The sequence below is a fragment of the Megascapheus bottae genome, chromosome 5 (assembly GCF_031878675.1).
Source record: "Megascapheus bottae isolate mThoBot1 chromosome 5, mThoBot2.hap1, whole genome shotgun sequence".
Lineage (NCBI taxonomy): Eukaryota > Metazoa > Chordata > Mammalia > Rodentia > Geomyidae > Megascapheus > Megascapheus bottae.
In genome coordinates, this window is record NC_143513.1 from 56,141,631 (window position 1) to 56,160,391 (window position 18,761).

Here is an 18,761-nt window from a genome sequence, read left to right on the forward strand (position 1 = left end):
CTCTGGCTTGTCGCCCAGGCCCACAGCCTTCCTGCGCTCCAGGGATGTCCTGCTGCACACTCCAAGGGACCAACTGGCATCGGCGCCACTTGTGGGTTTTCCATCTACAAGAAGAGAACAGAAGCTCAACACAGAAGAGCAGACATGTCAGGCAAGACACACAGATACAGCAACACAAATCGAGTCTGACCACTCAATGAGGAGATTATTTAAGAACACCCAGTCTTGAGTTTAACAGATATTAAGACATCATGAAAACCTGTATTTCCTGTAGTTTAGATCAATGTGAGATGTGTGTGTGTGTATATATATACACATAGAGATACAACTAATCACATAGCTGGGAAGCATATACATTTGTTTTTGCTAGTTCTGGGGCTTGAACTCAAGGCCTGAGCACTGTCCTCGGGTATTCTCAAGGCTAGAGCTCTACCACTTGAGCCACAGCACCATTTCTTCCTTTTTATTCTATGCATGTGGTACCAAGGAATTGCTCCTGGGTCTTCATGCATGCTAGGCAAGCACACTACCACTAGGCCAAACTCCCATCCCCCACATATACATTTTCTTGAGATACAAGACATTATGACTATATTTTCTACAGCAGTGCATAAGATTATATCATTTCTAGGTTCTATAGAAGTGGATTCTATAGATTGCTGGAAAGTACTGGACTCCTTGAATTAGTCTGCTAGGAGGTACACCAGAGTACCAGGAGCATTGTATGCTGATACGGAAACTATACCATTTTTATTCAAGCTATGATACTGTACTCAAGTCATAAATCTTTCATACAGGGATGTTTTGATTCTCAAAAAAAAATCAGCAACTAATGTTATAAAACATCTTCACACAAACAAATTTTAATAATAAGTTAGTTTAGCCTAACAGTTGATAATGCTCATGATATAGAAATACAAAAGAATGATGTCTTAAGGTGGCAAGTTCAATCAATTTTGATTTAAATTGTTATTTTATGGTAACTTGCACTGGTGTCCCAATGTTGTATTGGTTGTCAGAATTGCAATTACATTCCACACAAGCTTCACTTAGTAATTTTTCATTCTTAGTTGCGAGAAGACTCCATTTTTTCTAGTAAATTATCATGCTTCAATGAGTATGATTTTTCTTTTGATCCTAGGTGGACATAAACATCTTACCAGCATCATGGGCATAACTAAAACATTTCCTGAGCCAGAATGCTAAAAATGCATGAGAAACACATGCTTTTTACAGCCAGGAGAGAAATGCTTAGACTATTCTACATGAAAAGAAATTGCTTCCTAAAGCATATGTGTAGTGTCATTCATTAGACACTTTTCTGCATTTCCTGTATGGTAGTTTTAAATCAACATCAGATATTCTCTCAAACTACTGGAGCTAATAACACAGCTGTGAAACAAATGTAAGTATTTGCCTCCTTAGAGCTATTTCAGAAACAGAGCAGTTTTCTGAAATGGGAGCTACAGCCATAAACATCCCCAACGTGCACAGAGCAATATTCCCATCCTCAGCATGCATGGAGCCTGTAGAAGGAACGCTTTTGCCTTTCCCCATTGCCTGAGAGAAGGTGGCCTGGAAATGTTCAGGCCATCAGTCTCATGGCTTTGCTTTATTACCTGTAGCTTTGACACACTTGAGGGGCCTCACAGGCTTTTTCCTCATAGAGAGGTTCTAGGCAGTCTCGACCTCCATTGGCTGGCAGCTGAATGATGACCCGATGCCGAGATTGCTTCCTGACTCCGGAGTCCCCTGAAATCAGGCGATTTTTAACCTCTGTACTTTGCATTAGAGAAGGTCTCTAAACACCAGTTTGTATGAAGAAATTACATTGCCTCCAGCAGCGCATGCCCTTGATATTCCTGAATGAGAGGCCTCACTAGTGTAATAATTTACTAAATGTTCCCAAAGACACGTTTATTGAAAACCCAATAGATTTATTGCTTCACATGCAAAGAAGGAAGAAAACAGTGCCACAATCAATTAGATTTTCAAATATACGGTTAGAAGTAATTTTTCCCTAGCATATGTCTCTCCATGTCATTTCACATAGTCCTGGTTACTATATGGGATTCATACTCATGTGTGATAAATCTCTCCTAGAAGAACATGCTTAGTGTTATAATGTGACATTTGATTTCTTGACTAGTCACTTCACTGGAAATGCAGAACTTGTAAATTACTCCAGCATTTGTTATTTATGAGAAACAGTCTAGGGTATTCAATTCAGAACCCAAATAAAAATCAAGAATCTAATGCAAGGACATGAAATTAATTTATTAGAGGAAGATTGTTTGAATTTGGCCTGGACACAGTCTCTGGGCTCATTTTGTTCAAAGCTAGTGCTCTACCACTTGAGCCACAATGCTACTTCTGGCTTTTTCTGATATTAATTGGAGGTGGGGTGGATAGTAGTTGGAGGGGGAGAAAAATGTCAGGGGGAAAAATGTTTGACAAGAAATGTATTCACTACCTTATGTATGTAACTGTAACTCCTCTGTACATCACCCTGACAATAAAATTGTATTAAAAAATTAAAAAGTCTCACAGACTTTCCGGCCCAGTCTGGCTCAGATCACTGCCTCTTGAGTAGCTAGGATTAGGCATGAGGCACTAGTATCTGTCTTAAAAGTAGATTTTTTAAACATAATTTTATTATTATTAAAGTATTGTATCAAGGGGCTGTACAGGTACTGCACTCAGGTAATTTGTACACTTCTTTTTGGACAATATCACCCCTTTACTTTTCCCCTGTTCCCCCACTTGTGTACAAGTTTCACCCCTCACTTTTCCACATAGTACTTACCGAGTACCACAACTTACTTTTGCCCACCCTTACTCTCTCCATTTCTGAGCTCCCCTTTTTCCTCCCTTCAAAGGACCCAAAATTTTAAAACCACCCAAAACAAAAACAAATACCACCATCACCACCAACAAAAATAGCTCATGTTTCCTCTTCCTGGAATTCATTTCAATAAATAGTATTTTAAATTTTCAGAGGTGTTATGCCTTTGGGTTGCTCCCCTAAGAGTTTCCTCCTTTAGCCACAGTTTGTGTGTGACTGCCTAGGGACTCATATTTTATCTTATATTTTATTGTTATTGTAAATGCGATGTGAAGGGTGGCAGTTGCATAAGTCAGGTAGTGAGTACATTTGCACATTTTTTTTATAGCGTCACCTCTTCCCTTATTTTCTCCCAGTCTTTCCTTCCTGACCCTCCCCCTGAAAAAGCTGCATAGTTTGTTTTCGACACAGTATCTAGTGAGTATCACTGCTGCATTTGTTCACTTTTTGTCCCCTGATTTCCATGCCCTCCTTCATCCTTACCTAAACAGATAAATGTACACAGAAGACCAAAAGTACAGGAGTAACCCCCCCCAAAAAAAACAAAACAACATGAAATCTTTTGTTTCTTGGAACATCATTTTATATGATCACATAGCTAGTGAGACTTTGTGATCCTTTCCTTTCAATATCCTCCTCTGGTCTTGCTGTGTGAATCTTTAGTTGTGTTTTAGATCTAGTTTCCATATGTGGGAGAAAACATGTACCATTTATCTACCTTGGAGCTTGACTTTCAGAGATTTTTTTTTTACTGAAAGGTCCAAAATATCAATCATTACTATATATAAATAATCCAAATTATGTTTCAAAATGGAGAGTACAATTACCTTCAATAAATATAAAAAATCAACAGAAATGATGATGATGTGAGTATATTTACACTAGAAGTATTGGAGTTGTCAAATCTAATTAAATATATTCTACTTAAAATATTCAGAATAGATGAATATTCATGTGGCATAATTTCACTTATAAAATAGTTTCCTAAAGAATTATATTAGAGGCCAGGAGTGTGGCCTAATGGTAAAGTGTTGTCTAGAATTCATGAAGTCCTGGGTTTGATTCCTCAGTACCACATACACAGAAAAAGCGGGAAGAGGTGCTGTGACTCAAGTGGTAAAGTGCTAGCCTTGAGCAAAAGAAGCTCAAGCCCAGGCCCTGCATTCAAGCCCCAGAACTGGCCAAAAGTAAAAACAGAATTATATTAGTAGGCAACAGAACACCTGATGCATTTATATTCTTTTGCTGTAGCATTAACATTTGATACATAGACTACAGGAACAGGAAAATGATTCAAATTTTGACCATGTTTTTGAGAAGATTCCTATATTTGACAGCAGAGTATTAATTCAGGAACTGTTCCTGAATTCCTGACTGCCTAAGAAAATATCTAAAAACAAAACAAAACCTGAACAAACTTCTCAGCCTGTATCTTGTATTCTGTACTTCTTAATTGGAATCTTCAAGGGATGAATTTTTGAGCATAAAAAAGCTTGCAAGGTAATACAGATGCAGAGCCAGGGTTGAGAGAGAAAGAGCACTGGACCTGTAGAACAGATAACCTGTATGCCTTGTCCCAGTTTAGGATTTTGAATTCACATGTAACTTGCTGGGATTATTCCCACTGTGGGGCAAAAGCTTACTACTAGTCATTACATTCATTATTTTCATAAGTAATTGAAATATTATAATAATGGAGTAGGGATTTAGGGGCTGGGAATACTGGCAACAGATTATTAAAGTTTTTTAAAATGTAGTTGTGGTGTCTTTAATAGTGTTTGAATGCAAGCTTCAACCTTTGCATATTTAATACGATTTGTCTAAGAAATGTCAATGGAAATTTATAAATTACTAATTCATATTCTATTATCTTGTCCAAATGACTACTGTTTTAGAGTCCAGGTGATAAATTTCTCTAATAGTCCAAAGCTAATTTTCTTTTCCTTGATAATATTTTAAGAATATCCTGTTATGCTTCTATTTTTTAAACTTAGAGCTAATTTCTGTCTCAATTGCCATAATTTTAACTCTGATTTTCTTATGAAATCCTGTTTTGCTTTGTCCTTCATCCTTTGTTCAATCATTGCCTGGATTTACCTTGCATTTATAATTTCTATATTTTTTCTTTTGTCTTATGTTTCTGATTTATCTTTAATCTTTTAAAAGAAAGCATTAAAAGTAGATAAGCATTCTTCTCATTTGCTCAGCTTTGAGGTAAGGAGGAAGTTGTTGTAGTTTTCACAAAACAGGGTAAAGTAGAGACAAATGGGCCTTTGTTACCCAGATGGTCAAAATGTTTAGAAGCAATCATTCTCCAGTCCTTCTCAAAGTGCAGATACAAATTAGCAGCAGGATTAAGACCAATACCTGGGGGTCTGAAGGGACAATGCATGAAGTATCAGTGACATAGCTCCTTGTCATTAACCCCCTAACTCTCACCCATTGCATACGCAAGTCTGTTCTAATTTGTGAAACAGCAACCAAATGCTAGGTTCTGTTTAGTCCTTGAACTTTGAGTGCAGAAACATCTTCTGAAATGAACTCTGGAACATTCTTCTGGGACATGCGCATCACAAACTCCACAAGCTTGTGGAACACTTCAAAATGTTAGTGCCCAGAGAGAAAGTTTCATGGGGTTATAGAGCAAATGTCAGGTCATTCATGTTCCAACCTTGATTCTTCAAATCACAGCTAAGAACTTGCTTATGCCTGTACACTTACAGTAATGGCACTATAGCACTCAGTTCTGATATGGAGCTCTCAGATAAAAACCTGTAAAGCAAAAGCCACAGTATATATTTAAAAGAAAACTGAAAGGTTGTTCAGTAGGTTTGGCAGACTTGGAAACTTGTCATTCTTGTGTTTTAGTGCCTAGAATATTAGCCAAGAACAGCACTTCCTAAAGATTCAGAGGGTGTACAATCTCATTTTTCAGGTATCTTAAGGCACTCTAGGTGAATTTTACCAAGGAAATTATTTGAACTGTTAAGCGGGAAATCAGACAAATGTGAGGAAGGAGCAACATAGTGCTAGGAACTCAAAAGGGAAATGTTTAAGATACAAGAAGCAAAATATGAGGCCAGTTTTCAAAATGTGGTGTAATTCTAGTATACATTGGGTGAGGGAAAATTATAGCTCTCACAACATTCTTTCTGGCTTCCAAGGCAATAAATCCAAGGAGAGAGAAAGGTGGAGGGAGTGGTGGTTTGAACAACCCAACATACTATTTTTATTATGAGTCTCGTTCAAACTTAGAATTACTAATAATTTGTATGCATGAATTATTTCTCTTGTTTGATGTTCCATTGGTTGAAAGTTTGAGGATCAAACTACATTCTACCCAATATTGATTTTTATCAGTGTTGATTTTTTTCAAGGCTTATCTGGGGAGAGGGAGAAATAACATTTTAAGTAACTCTTCTACTGTTCTTTCTGGAATCAGTTATTATGGTACTCCCTCTCTCTCTCTCTCTCTCTTTTTGCAGTACTACAGTGTAATTTTGTATATTTAAAGCCAGTTATAAAGCAGAATAGCTCCATAATCTAACATGATCAAAACTGTTGTAAAAACTTTACATGTTACCTGCAGAATTGAATTGAAAATAAGTATCTTATCCTTAATTGTTTTTGTTGTTGTTGTTTTTGTTGCTGTACTTCTTGAATGTGCAACTTTGCTTAATATTCTTTAATCATGTGCAGAATTCAGTGTAATTCCCAGGAAATTTGGATGATCACCATTTTTTAAACCAAATAATGGAGAAATTAACCTCATGCCACTGCTTTCTTTTCTTTTCCACAACAGAAGGCTAACTTTCTATAACACCATTGTCTCCTTGTGCTCACAACAAAGGCTTTCTCTGAGGGAACAAAGCATCTTGGCACAGTCACACAACAGTTCATTTATTCCCTGACCAACCCCAGTCTTTTTTTTTCCTCTCAATACAAAAGTGTAGCCTCTCTCTTACAAATCTGTCTAGGTTTAGGTTCTGAAATTGTTTCTGTTCTAGGAGATTTAACATTCACATAAAGCAGGAAGGTCGGATTAGTGTCTGCTTGAAGTGCCCTTAACCTACTTCTCCAAGATCCTCTTCCTTACCAGAATGCAGATTCCTAAACGTTGGTGCCCTTTCCTCAACCTCCTCAGGAATCCGGAGCTCTAGGAAAGAACAATGTCTCAGTGGCCTCTTGGGCTTTTAACCTGTAACTGTGACTTGCTTCTTCAAATTCTTCCATAGTGTAACCAAACAAAACCTATGATATCAACAGTGTAGTAGTGATCCCTCCTGGCCACATCCCCTCCAGCATCTGTTGTTATTAGTTTTCCTGATCCTGGCCATTCTAAACTGGAGTGAGGTGGAATCTTAGCGTTGTTTTGATTTGCATTTCTTTTATGACCAGAGATGTTGAGCATTTCTTCATGTTTCTATAGGCCATTTTTGTTTCTTCTTCAGAGAAGACTCTCTTTAAGTCTTTGGCCCATTTTTTAATGGGATGGTTGTTACTTTGGAAATTAGTTTTGGAGTGATTCAATTTTTTGAGCTGTTGATATATTTTAGATATGAGGCCTTTGTCTGTTGTATGGTTGGTGAAGATCTTCTCCCACTCTGTAGGCTTCCTAATTAATTTACTAGCTATGTCCTTTGCCATACAAAAGCTCTGCAGTTTAATGTAGTACCACTTATCCAGCTTTTCTCTGATTTGTTGTGATTCTTGAAAGCAGTATGGCAGTGCTTCAAAAGGCTAAACATAGAGCTCCCCTATGACCCAGCAATTCCTCTACTTGGTATTTACCCAATCATCCAGAAACTAGGGCATACTAAATCCACTAGCACAACAATGTTCATTGCAGCATTATTCACCATAGCAAATATATGGAACCAACCTAGATGTCCCTCAGTTGATGAGTGGATCAACAAGATGTGGTATTTGTACACAATGGAATTCTATGCTGCTGTCAGAAAAAACGACATTGCCCCATTTGTTAGGAAATGGAAAGACTTAGAAAAGATCATATTAAGTGAAGTAAGCCAGACTCAAAGGAACTTAGGCTCAATGGCTTCTCTCATTTTTCATATTCTGTAGAAACCTTGGGCTCTCCTAGCAGAGATTTGCAATAGAGCAAAACCTTGATACATAAGGCCATATAGTATTAAGCTAATTGAAAGGACCTCCAGGATATTGAAACAAAAGCCATATAATGAATGATTGTTGTCCTTAATATACTATGTTATCTCTCATCTCTTTTGCTGTCCCTTGGTTATATCATACTGTTACAGTATCTCAGCACCACTTCTGGCTTTTTGCTATGTATGTGGGGTACCAAGGAATCGAACCCGGGTCTTCGTGCATGCTAGGCAAGCACTCTACCACTAGGCCAAACTCCCGGCCCTTGGTCTCTTATCTTTTATCCACGCTTGCTTTGCCACTGGAAGTCAGTTTCATAAGTCATTTCTAATTCTTTTCTCCTTCTTCCTTTAAGAACTGCCAACAACTTATCATTAGTTATATAGCTAGTAGTCATCACCTTGAGATATTGCATTAAGTGATAGGTTTCAGTGGGAGCCTTTCTTTTTCCATCTCTATCACCATTTCAGTGTCTTTGATAACCACATGATCGGGCAAGTAAAGGCAATGGATTCTAAGCAATTATACATCCTCCCATCCAATGACTTTCTTATATCTTGTATCAATTATTTACTACTCTGTTATTGCCAGCAGTAAATATGCTGCTACCTTTGAACCTTTTACTTTCCCATTCCCCGTAGACTGGCAGCTTAATTCTTATCTTACAAAAATTCTTCAGATTCAGTGGAGACTTCCAAATGCATTTCCAGTGCTGCCTGTACTAGATTATGAGACCTTTTCCCCAAATCCAAACCAAAATAATGATGTGTTTCAGTTCTACAAAATTCTATTTGCATAGTAAAAGCAACCCATTATTAAATTCATACTATGTAAATCATTTAAATTAGTTTTAATAATGGTGTTATAGCTATTTCTTAACTTAGAAGTTGATTCTTCATTGAATCAATCTAATGGCAATCCAGAAGTATAAACAAAAAAGAATCATGAAGAAAACAAAAGAAGCATTATCTATTTGTACAGATTGGAAAATCAAAGTGAGAAATAAGAGACTGTCATTTCTGACAATGACACAATTTTGCTAGTTATTGCATAAATCATGCAGAGTGTTGTTCCTCCTTCTCTCAGAAAAGGTAAGAAAAGCCCTGAACTGGAGGAATGAGAGAATTATCAAAGGACCTGCCATAATATTTTTATGTCTGTAAGTCATAAAAGTAAAATAAAATCAAATTGGAAACAAATACTCATTTTGTAAATGCCTTGTGGCACATTTAATGTTGGAAGACAGACAATATGGCCATTTTTCTCTTTCCTTTATTCTCAGTCCTGCGGGGCACATTGAATCTGTAGTGATTCTGCCCCTCACTATATTTTGATAGCTATGTGTGTTGGTAAAATCATTATATGCTCTTTCTAAAAGTCAGAACACCAGTATGCATTCATTCAGATTCGATATTCATCCAGTTTAGAATCACTTCAATTTGATCTATATCATACAATGCTTCTCTTTTTTTCTCTAATTTCAACATGTCAGTACAACAAAGGGATGCATCTTGACCAATTTTCCTTCTATCATTCTCCCCACATCTGTTCCAATCCCACACATCACCTCAAATTACTCAGTTCGAGTTTTCACTGAATGTTACAACTACAGTCCCCCTTTCTTCTTCCCTTATTTCCGTTTGGCCTCAGCACAGTTTGGCAGAATGTATTTCCATTTCCTGGTTTACATTTTATTAAATTGTACCTTAGTTTTTCAGAGGAGTTACACTATTGGAATCCTGCCCTGCATACACTGTGCTTTGGTGAAGTTGCTTGTGTAGATATAGATACATATTGGCCCTGTGTATATTTTCATTATATCATCACATTTCAAGCCACTTATAAGTATACACTCACCACCTATAAACTCACTCACCTACTTCACATTCTAAAAGGCCAAAATATTATGGCTTTTATACCAATCCAGGATTTCCCTGGAAACACAATCATTGCTCAGCCAGGAGAATGTTGAAGTGCCAGGGTGAATTTGCTGCAGAGAGCCTTCAGAGTTCTATGAACTGTACCTTTTTTGCAGGAGGAGGGGCATGCTGTCCAGTCACTATATGGGGTCACAATGCAGTCCTTCCTACAAGGAAGAAGGCATGGTCTCACCGTCTCAGGTCGAAGACTTTCAGGGCACCTAGAAAAGCAAAGAGACATTTATTTGGCCTCTACTGTAAGACAGAAAACCTGGTCACTTAACTTTCCTGACATTTTAATTGCTAAAGTTGTGAAGTGGCCACACATCTGCATTATTTAACCCCCAGGAGACTTTTTGGTCTCAGGAAGAACTAGTCAGCTCTATGGATTCTTTTAACCTGTACCCCAATAAGGCTACTAAAACAAAATGTGTAGGTTTAATTGTAACAGCCATGCTATCTAGAAGAAAGTAAGTAAATCATACAGTTTCTCTTCATAATATCTCCATTGACAAAAATACCTTCCTCTGTGTGATTGTGCTGACATTCAAATGAATAGGATTCAACAAAATTTTTAAACCCCTTGCAACTCTGCACATATGCCTATATTTCTTTTAAACAACAGCAGCTTTCAATACCAAACTTTAGATCCTATTACAGAACTATAGTAACCAAAACAGCTTGGTACTGGCACATGAACAGGCCTAAGGACCAATGGAATACAATTAAAGACCCAGAAATCAACCCGCAGACCTATGACCACCTAATCTTCGATAAGGGAACCAAAAAAATTGGATGGAAGAAAGACAGCCTCTTCAACAAATAGTGCTGACAGAATTGGAGAATTGGTTAAGCACCTATAGAAAACTAAAGTTGGATCCTTCTATGTCACCCTGCACCAGAATTAATTCCAAATGGATCAAAGACCTTGAGATTAAAGCAGATACCCTGAAAACTTTACAAGAAGTAACAGGACGTACACTAGGTCTCCTTGGCATAGGTCAAAACTTTCTTAATAAAGACCCAGAAACACAACAAGTTAAAGAAAGTTTGGACAAATGGAACTGCATTAAATTGCAGAGTTCTGTGTGGCAAAGGAAAGCCCACAGAGTGGGAAAAGATCTTCATTAGCTATACAACAGACAAGGGCCTCATATCTAAAACACATCTACAACTCAAAAAATGGAATCTCTCAAAAACAAACCCTCAAATAAACAACTATTCAATTAAAGAGAGACTTCTCTGAAGAGGAAATAAGGATGGTGTGTAGTACATGAAGAAATGCTCAGCATATCTGGCCATAAAAGAAATGCAAATCAAAATAACTTTGAGATTCCACCTCACTCCAGGTAGAATGGCCATCATCAAGGAATCCAATAACAACAGATGCTTGCAGGGATGTGGCCAGGAGGGATCACTACTACACTGCTGGCGGGAATGCAAACTCGTTCAACCACTATAGAAAGCAGTATGATGATTCCTCAAAAGACTAAACATAGAGCTTCCCTATGACTCAGAAATTCTACTCTTTGGCATTTACCAAAGTGTCCAGAAACAAGGGCATACTAAAGCTACTAGCACAACGATACTCATCACGGCATTATTTACCATAGCTAAGATATGAAACCAACCCAGATGCCCCTCAGTAGATCAAGAAGATGTAATATTTATACACAATGGAATTCTATGCTGCCACCAGAAAGAATGACATCGTCCAATTCATAAGGAAATGGAAAGACTTGGAAAAAAATCCTAGTAAGTGAAGTAAGCCAGACCCAAAGGAATATAGGCTCCATCTTTTCCCTCATTTGTAATAATTAGTACACATCTAGGACTCTCCTAGCAGAGGATTACAATAGGTCAAAACCTAGGTACATAAGATCGTATAGGATGAGGCAAAATGAAATGAACTCTAGGGTATGGAAACAAGAGCTTTATCTTGGGTGATTGTTGTTCTTAATATACTACATTATTTCTCTTCTCTTTTTCCTCTTATGGTTAATCTCATGTTATTTACTATTGTATCTGACTTTGTTATATTGTATATTTGAAATAGAGAAGGGAAGGGGAGAAAACAAGATGATTGGGAAAGGAAACAGGGCCAAAAACATGAAAAGGGATATCAATGTTCAAGAAGTAATGCACCTGATGAATGTAACTGTAATCCCTTTTAACATTATCCCAACAGTAAAAAAAAGAAAAACGATAGTAGCATTTTTTACAGCAAATGCAAAGAACTACAAATATAATTTAAAATCAACTAATGTAAATTGGCAGATCAGTACCAAATAGCATTTAAAAAATATTTCATAATGCACAAGTCTCAAGAGTACTATTATCTATCAAATAAACAGGTCAGAAATTAAGTATGAGTGAAAAAAATCAACACCACTGATCAGTCTTCTATAATGTATAGGGTTTTGTTGGCATTAATTTCAAATGTATTTTCTATTTTGCTTACTTGCATATACATCTTTTGTCATATATTTGTTTATGTACAATTGATACTTGGTCTCTTCTCTTAGTTTAATAACAGTTAGGCTGGGTACTGATAGCTTCATGCTTGAAATCCTAGCAATTTAGGAGGCTGAGATCTGAGAATCACATTTCAAATCCAGGCCAGGCAGGAAAGCCCCTGAGACTCTTTTTTTTATTTTATAAAATTTGTAGACCACAAATATAATTATGTAAAATTATATAAATGTCTTGATACCAATTAGGAGGAACAAAAAATAATTCTTACAACACAATCAGAGCTTTATAGGTTTTGTCTCAAATTATTATTCCACAAAACAAGGTTTTTAATGAATAATAGAATAAGGAGAAAATGTACATGATCCATAATTCTTACCTCTGGAGACAACCTTGGTTAATACTGTGATCTATTCTAGTAGAGGGTTTTTTAAAAAAGATTTTATTAACACTAATTTTTACATAATATTTCAAATGTCATGTTTAACAAACAAGTATTTAACAAGGGAATCTCAATATGCAACCACTGGCACACAGACTTTAGAACATAATTAAAATTAAGCTGAGTGTTTGTATGTTATAGATACATATCAATCTATGTAACTATGTCTATAGAGTATATATCTCATAGGTTTTTATGTCTATATAGTTATATTTATATCTCTAAGACCATGTCCATAATCTTGGGTATCTGAATATTGCATCACCACTCTTGTACTGTTTAGATCTAATATCCACATATCAAGGAGACAATGCACCCTGAGACTTTTATCTACAGTTAACCAGCTAAAAGCCAGAAGTAGAGCTGTGGTTCAAGTGGTAGAGTGCCAATGTTGTGAGAAAAAGCTAAAAGGTTAACACCCAGAGCTTGAGCTCAAGCTCCAGTACTCAATTAAAAAAATGAAAATCTGGTATGTTTAGAAGTAGATTAGAGATACATAGAGTTAAGCAATCTCTTTGGTTTATGTTGAGAATAAGCTTTGAATTTCTTAATGCATAACTCTTCAGTCACAGCCAATGATGAAATTTAAATATAAATCATAGAGGTTGATATATTGCTATAATTTAAAAACTTCAAATGACCAGAATTACAATTAACTTGCATTGTTCAAACAGGAGAAGGGCAAGAATCTCACATAAGATCCAGTTAATCCTTTAAAGACTGTGAAGTTAAAGGTAAGTAATTATTTTTGAAAGTTCTCCTTTGCAAGGAGGCAGTTTTATAACTCTGACAATGGGAGGGCATTATTCAATCACATGCTCTTCAAAGACCACCTTGAAATTAATCAATGGAATTTATAATGTTTAACATTGACAATCTCTAATTATCCTTTTAGTTTAGAAATAGCCCTAGCAAGATACTTGGATAACTGTGGAGAACAAAATTACTTACAACGAAGTCATTAAATGAACACACAAAGATAAATTACACAGCCTACATTACATCCAATCAAATGAATTTAGACTTCCTTTGGTGAGGCAATTGGTTCAGTCTACATGCAACTTTTTTTCTTCCCTATATTGTTTGTGTTTAGTGTTTGCAGTTTAAATCAAGGAATTGATTCTCTCCCCCAAATCTTATTCAAGGTCAATTTAAACAGATGCTACAGGAGCTGAAGTCTTTTTCTTGGGAGGATAGATAAGATCAATAACATTGATTTTACCATCTCATAGTAATCTATTTTACTAAGAAGACTTTAAAACAAGGTTTCTATTTGCATTTTTGTTTCAGATGACCAGCATTGGAAAACATTCAGTGCATTTAACCTAGCATTTAGGAGGAAGGGCAGTAACAGTTTTGTTTTAATTCATAGTAACTAACTTAATTTTCTAGAATTTTAGTGAGAAAGTCTACCTAGCCTTTGATTGAACAAATCTATAGATGAGTTTAGGTTACTGAACAAACTGCTGTAGAGGCAAAGAAAATTCTGATTGGTTATTGTGAAGTCTAATGGGGAGCCTTTGAGACACCCTTCCTTATGAATGATAAAATGATCATAAATCCAGTACACTTTTTCACACATAGGATTGCATGCATGCATATCTATTACCTAGAGAAAATAGTCTGTGGTGTGTATAAGAGAAGAACATTTTAATAGCAACTTAAGAAAGGGATTTCACAGAGAAAAGGTGAATTATACTGCCAGATTAGTGCAATAATTCATCCTCATCCACAGTATTTCTCCCTTTGTTATTCCTCTGAAATAACCAGGGCACTCCCAGACCCTGCTGTTACTCCACTGAATTTTAATGTACCACACATGAATTTTGAGTCATATCATTATAACCATAATACAAGTTCTATTAAAATATTGGTTAGTGGTTACTTATTAAACATATGGAATAGTCTCTTATTTGATCCAAATATCATTTGGTATATATTTCTAGTATGTTTTTGAATGTCAAATGATATAAACAAAGCATGGGTTACATAGCTCTCATGTCTGGAGCCCTATCCAGATGAAAACAACTCTCAAAGGTTCTTATTTGTCCCCCATGGTGGACTTTTCCATACGTCAGATCAATTACTTTCACTTTCTTGGAACATTAAGAGGTATCTTCAATTATTATTTTTTTTTTGCCAGTCCTAGGCTTGAGCTCAGGGCCTGAGCACTGTCTTTGGACTTTCTCAAGGTTAGAGCTCTACCACTTGAGCCTCAGCACCATTCCCAGCACCATTTTTTTCCATGTATGTGGTACCAAGGAATCGAACCTGGGTCTTCGTGCATGCTAGGCAAGCACTCTACCACTAGGCCAAACTCCTGGCCCAGGTATCTTCAATTCTTAACAAAAAATAACAATTTCTGGGCCAGGAGTTTTGCCTAGTGTCTAAATGTAAAGACACAGAGTATACTCTCCCTCAAAGGACAATAATTTCAACTTTGGTTAAACTAACTGATAATTGATAATGCTACTAGTGATTTATTTGTACAGTTCTGACAAGGCACCTACAATACAGCAGATCTCCAGTTCTTTGTTCTCACCTTAGTCTATTGTATGCCTTGTTATTACAGTGCTGTTAACAACCATGAGAAAATGGTAACACTTTTGTGCTGTCCTAAGGCTTTCTCTGAGCAGAAAATGGCTCATTCATTTAACAACTGAGAGACAGAGTAAGTTTGGCTTCAATATTTTTTAGTAAAGCATTTTCTAGGCAATATGAAAGGTGGATCATAGAAAGTGAACCAAATTAAAGTAGAGTGGCAGCTTCTATTGCCTCTGGATAGTTAGTTAAGAGGTTATAGCTGCCCTATGGAGGGAGAATTCTGTGTACTGTGCACATCGATCAGCCAAACAGCAAGCACTTCCTCCATCTTCTCCTGAGCTTTATAAAGAAGGGAGTGATGCCATTAAATAGAAAGTGGCTACTAGATAGATTTCCACAGAATTTATAGATCCCAGGTACAAGACCATGAGGCTGTTACAGCCTTAGCAGCAGCCAACATTCAAAACAAACAAATCCTAAGCTTGGGGACAGGTGTGACAAGAATCAAAATGTTCCATTTCATGCAGGAAGGAAAGCCTGAACCAATCCTCTGCATGGTTGACCACAGAATTTACTGCTGTCATTCTAGAGCCCTTACTTCTTGGGTCCCACTTGGCCCACGTTGACTCTCACACAGATGACTTTTCGTGTCTGCATGCCAACAGAGCATGAGGCCTCGCCATTCCAAGTTGTAGTTGTGTTGAAGGATGACACTGAGGTGTCCTCGATGCACTGTCCCCATGGTCCAGTTTGCCAGTGGTACACAGTACAAGGATGCTCATTACAGCTGCGTACCTCTTGTAAAGCACTGCTATTGGGACAGCGGACTCCTCCTAAAAAAAATGGACCAATAACAGATTAGACAGAGGGTCAGCCATAACCTTACCATTTACTGTTTACTGGAAATAATCTGGCTATGAACACTGATCTACTGTTCATTGAGCACATACTATATGATACTAGCACCCAGGTAGGAAGGCAGTTACATTTTAATCTGACCTCATGTGCCATGAGCTAAAAAATATACAAATAAAAGGTAGTAGAAATTAGATTCACTTTTAAAGACTATGGAGAGCCTTAAGAAAGACCATTTCAATTTCCCTAGAGAAATGGAACATAGAGTTCGATGAAGCCTGTTAATTGCCGACCAGAGAAACAGACAAATTGAGACTCTCTGGATGAAGGAAACACAGTGACATTTCAAATGTTATCTGAACGAAGTCATTGAAGACTTTTTATTTATTTATTATTATTAGTTGTTTATTTGCCAGTCCTGGACTTGAACTCAGGGTCTGGGCCCTGTCCTTCGGCCTTCTCAAGGCTAGCACTCCAACACTTGAGTCACAGCACCACTTTTGGCTTTTTCTGAGTATGTGGAACCAAGGAATCGAACCCAGGGCTTCATACATGCTAGGCAAGCACTCTTACCACTAGACAACACTCCCAGCCCCAATAATTTTCATTAGCATAGATTTGGTTACACAAAGGGAGTCTTCTTGTGACATATACATTTATCCACCTATCCATCTAGCCATGTATCCATGAATCCATGCATGCATCCATCCATCTGATGTCCATTGATACATCAAATAGTCCCTGGTCAAGCATTCCCCAGTCTCTTTCCTTCATGACCTATTCCTCTCCTTGAAGAAATTTCAAAAGGTTTAATTTCTCTATAGTCTCAAAATGCTCACCTTCATTCAACTTCTCTGCTAACCTTGCCCCTTTTATTAGTACTAGTTCCCAAACATGTCCTGCATAAACTGTTTTGCTTTCCTGTTTTTCTTTGCAGTATATTTCAAACCTTAAAACATTATTTTAACATGTTAGGCATTATGGTGATTAGAATCAGAGGTGTTAGAAATGATCATTTTATCATCATTGAGTACATTATTGAAAAGGCCAAAAGTAATGATACTCTGTTTTTTCAAATCCTAGAAATTATTGTGTATACATTGCTTCACCATGTCGGGTGTATCTCCCACAAAAGTAGAATGCTTGCAAATGAAATTATCATACAGTGCTTTCTGCTCAACTCCAATTTTCATATAGTTAGTAAAATAACTTCTGATGACTTAATTGCATAGTTTTGTTATATCACGCTTCCAGAAATAATAAAGGTATTCCAAATACTTCTCTACATTCAGAGTTCAAATCTTTTTAGTTACTTTTTAGTTTACACGTATTGAAGTTTGTGTACTCCTTCAAGATTTCATCATCTGTTACATCAAGAATGTTGATAATACTTAATTTTTTGAAGTACAGAGGAAGTATTTTTATTTAGGTATAAATAGCCGTGGGAATACAGAACATATGTATTCATCCATCTTTGGAGTATAGAATCTGTCCTTCAAGGTTCTACTGGTTCTTCAAGGTAGTTTGGATCTCAGTTTTGTCATAAAAATATAATCATCAGTACCATTTTTTTCTGTATGAATCTAGAATGGTTTGGAACAAAGGCAGATGAAAAAATGAAGGCAGAAATGAATGCCAAGCTTTTCTCCTCTAAGCTTTTTCTTAACTTATGGGCCTAAATAGTCAGGGCTTTTTAGAAAAAGCAATTTATGCACCCATTACAATTCAACTCTTTTTGCTTTTATTTTTTGGTTCTTTGAGAGAGGGTCTCCCTACAGTAAAATATTTCCTTTCTATAAAGATTTAAAAGACTTGTTTATCCCAGAGTTTTCTTGCAGCTACTGATATTTGTCTGTTGGTTTGATACTGTTGCTCCAGAAGGTGTCAATAAAGTCTTAAGAAACTAGCATTTATTTTCTTTCCTCAAGTTGCCTTTAGTTATTTTTGATTGCCTGTTACTGGCAGAAACATCATAGACTTGGTATTTCCTGTAGGAACAATGAAGTTCACAGATATAAGCAATGACAACTATGTTGAAACTATTGCTTGGCTACAGTAGTTTTAAAATGTGTAAAATATAAGTTATAATAACTTCAGAGATGTCATAGGGCGAGGCATGTACCTTTTAATCAAGAAAATGAAGTGTGGATATCTCAAAACCTAGGTGCGTAAGGTTATATAGGATCAAACTAAATGAAAGGATCTCTAGGATATGCAAACAAGAGCTTCATCTTGTATGATTGTTGTTCATAATGTACTATGTTATTTCTCTTCTCTTTGTTTTTGCCCTTATGATTAATCTCATATTGTTACTGTATCTGACTTTGTTATTTGGTATGTTGTATATATATATATATATATATTTATTTGTTTATTTGAAATAGGAAAGGGAAACAAGATGATTAGGAGAGAGAAGGGGGAGGGAAATGGGTACAAAAACATGAGAAAGGTTATCAATGTGTGAGAAGTAATGCACCTACTACCTGATAAGTATCACTGTAACCCTTCTATACATTACCCTGACAATAAAAAAGAAAAGACAAAAATGTGGTGTGCGATC

General features: G+C 36.5%; 1 protein-coding gene across 1 annotated transcript in view; it reads right to left on the reverse strand.

The window, feature by feature from the left end:
• Thsd7a (thrombospondin type 1 domain containing 7A) overlaps nt 1-18,761 on the reverse strand; it is a 200,063-nt gene that overhangs the window by 62,337 nt on the left and 118,965 nt on the right. The window contains exons 7-10 of the mRNA XM_090333170.1: nt 15,945-16,179; nt 9,994-10,109; nt 1,620-1,752; nt 1-104 (exon numbers count right to left, since the gene is read on the reverse strand). Coding sequence (XP_090189296.1) covers nt 1-104; nt 1,620-1,752; nt 9,994-10,109; nt 15,945-16,179 — 588 coding nt within the window. The remainder of the gene's footprint in view (nt 105-1,619; nt 1,753-9,993; nt 10,110-15,944; nt 16,180-18,761) is intronic.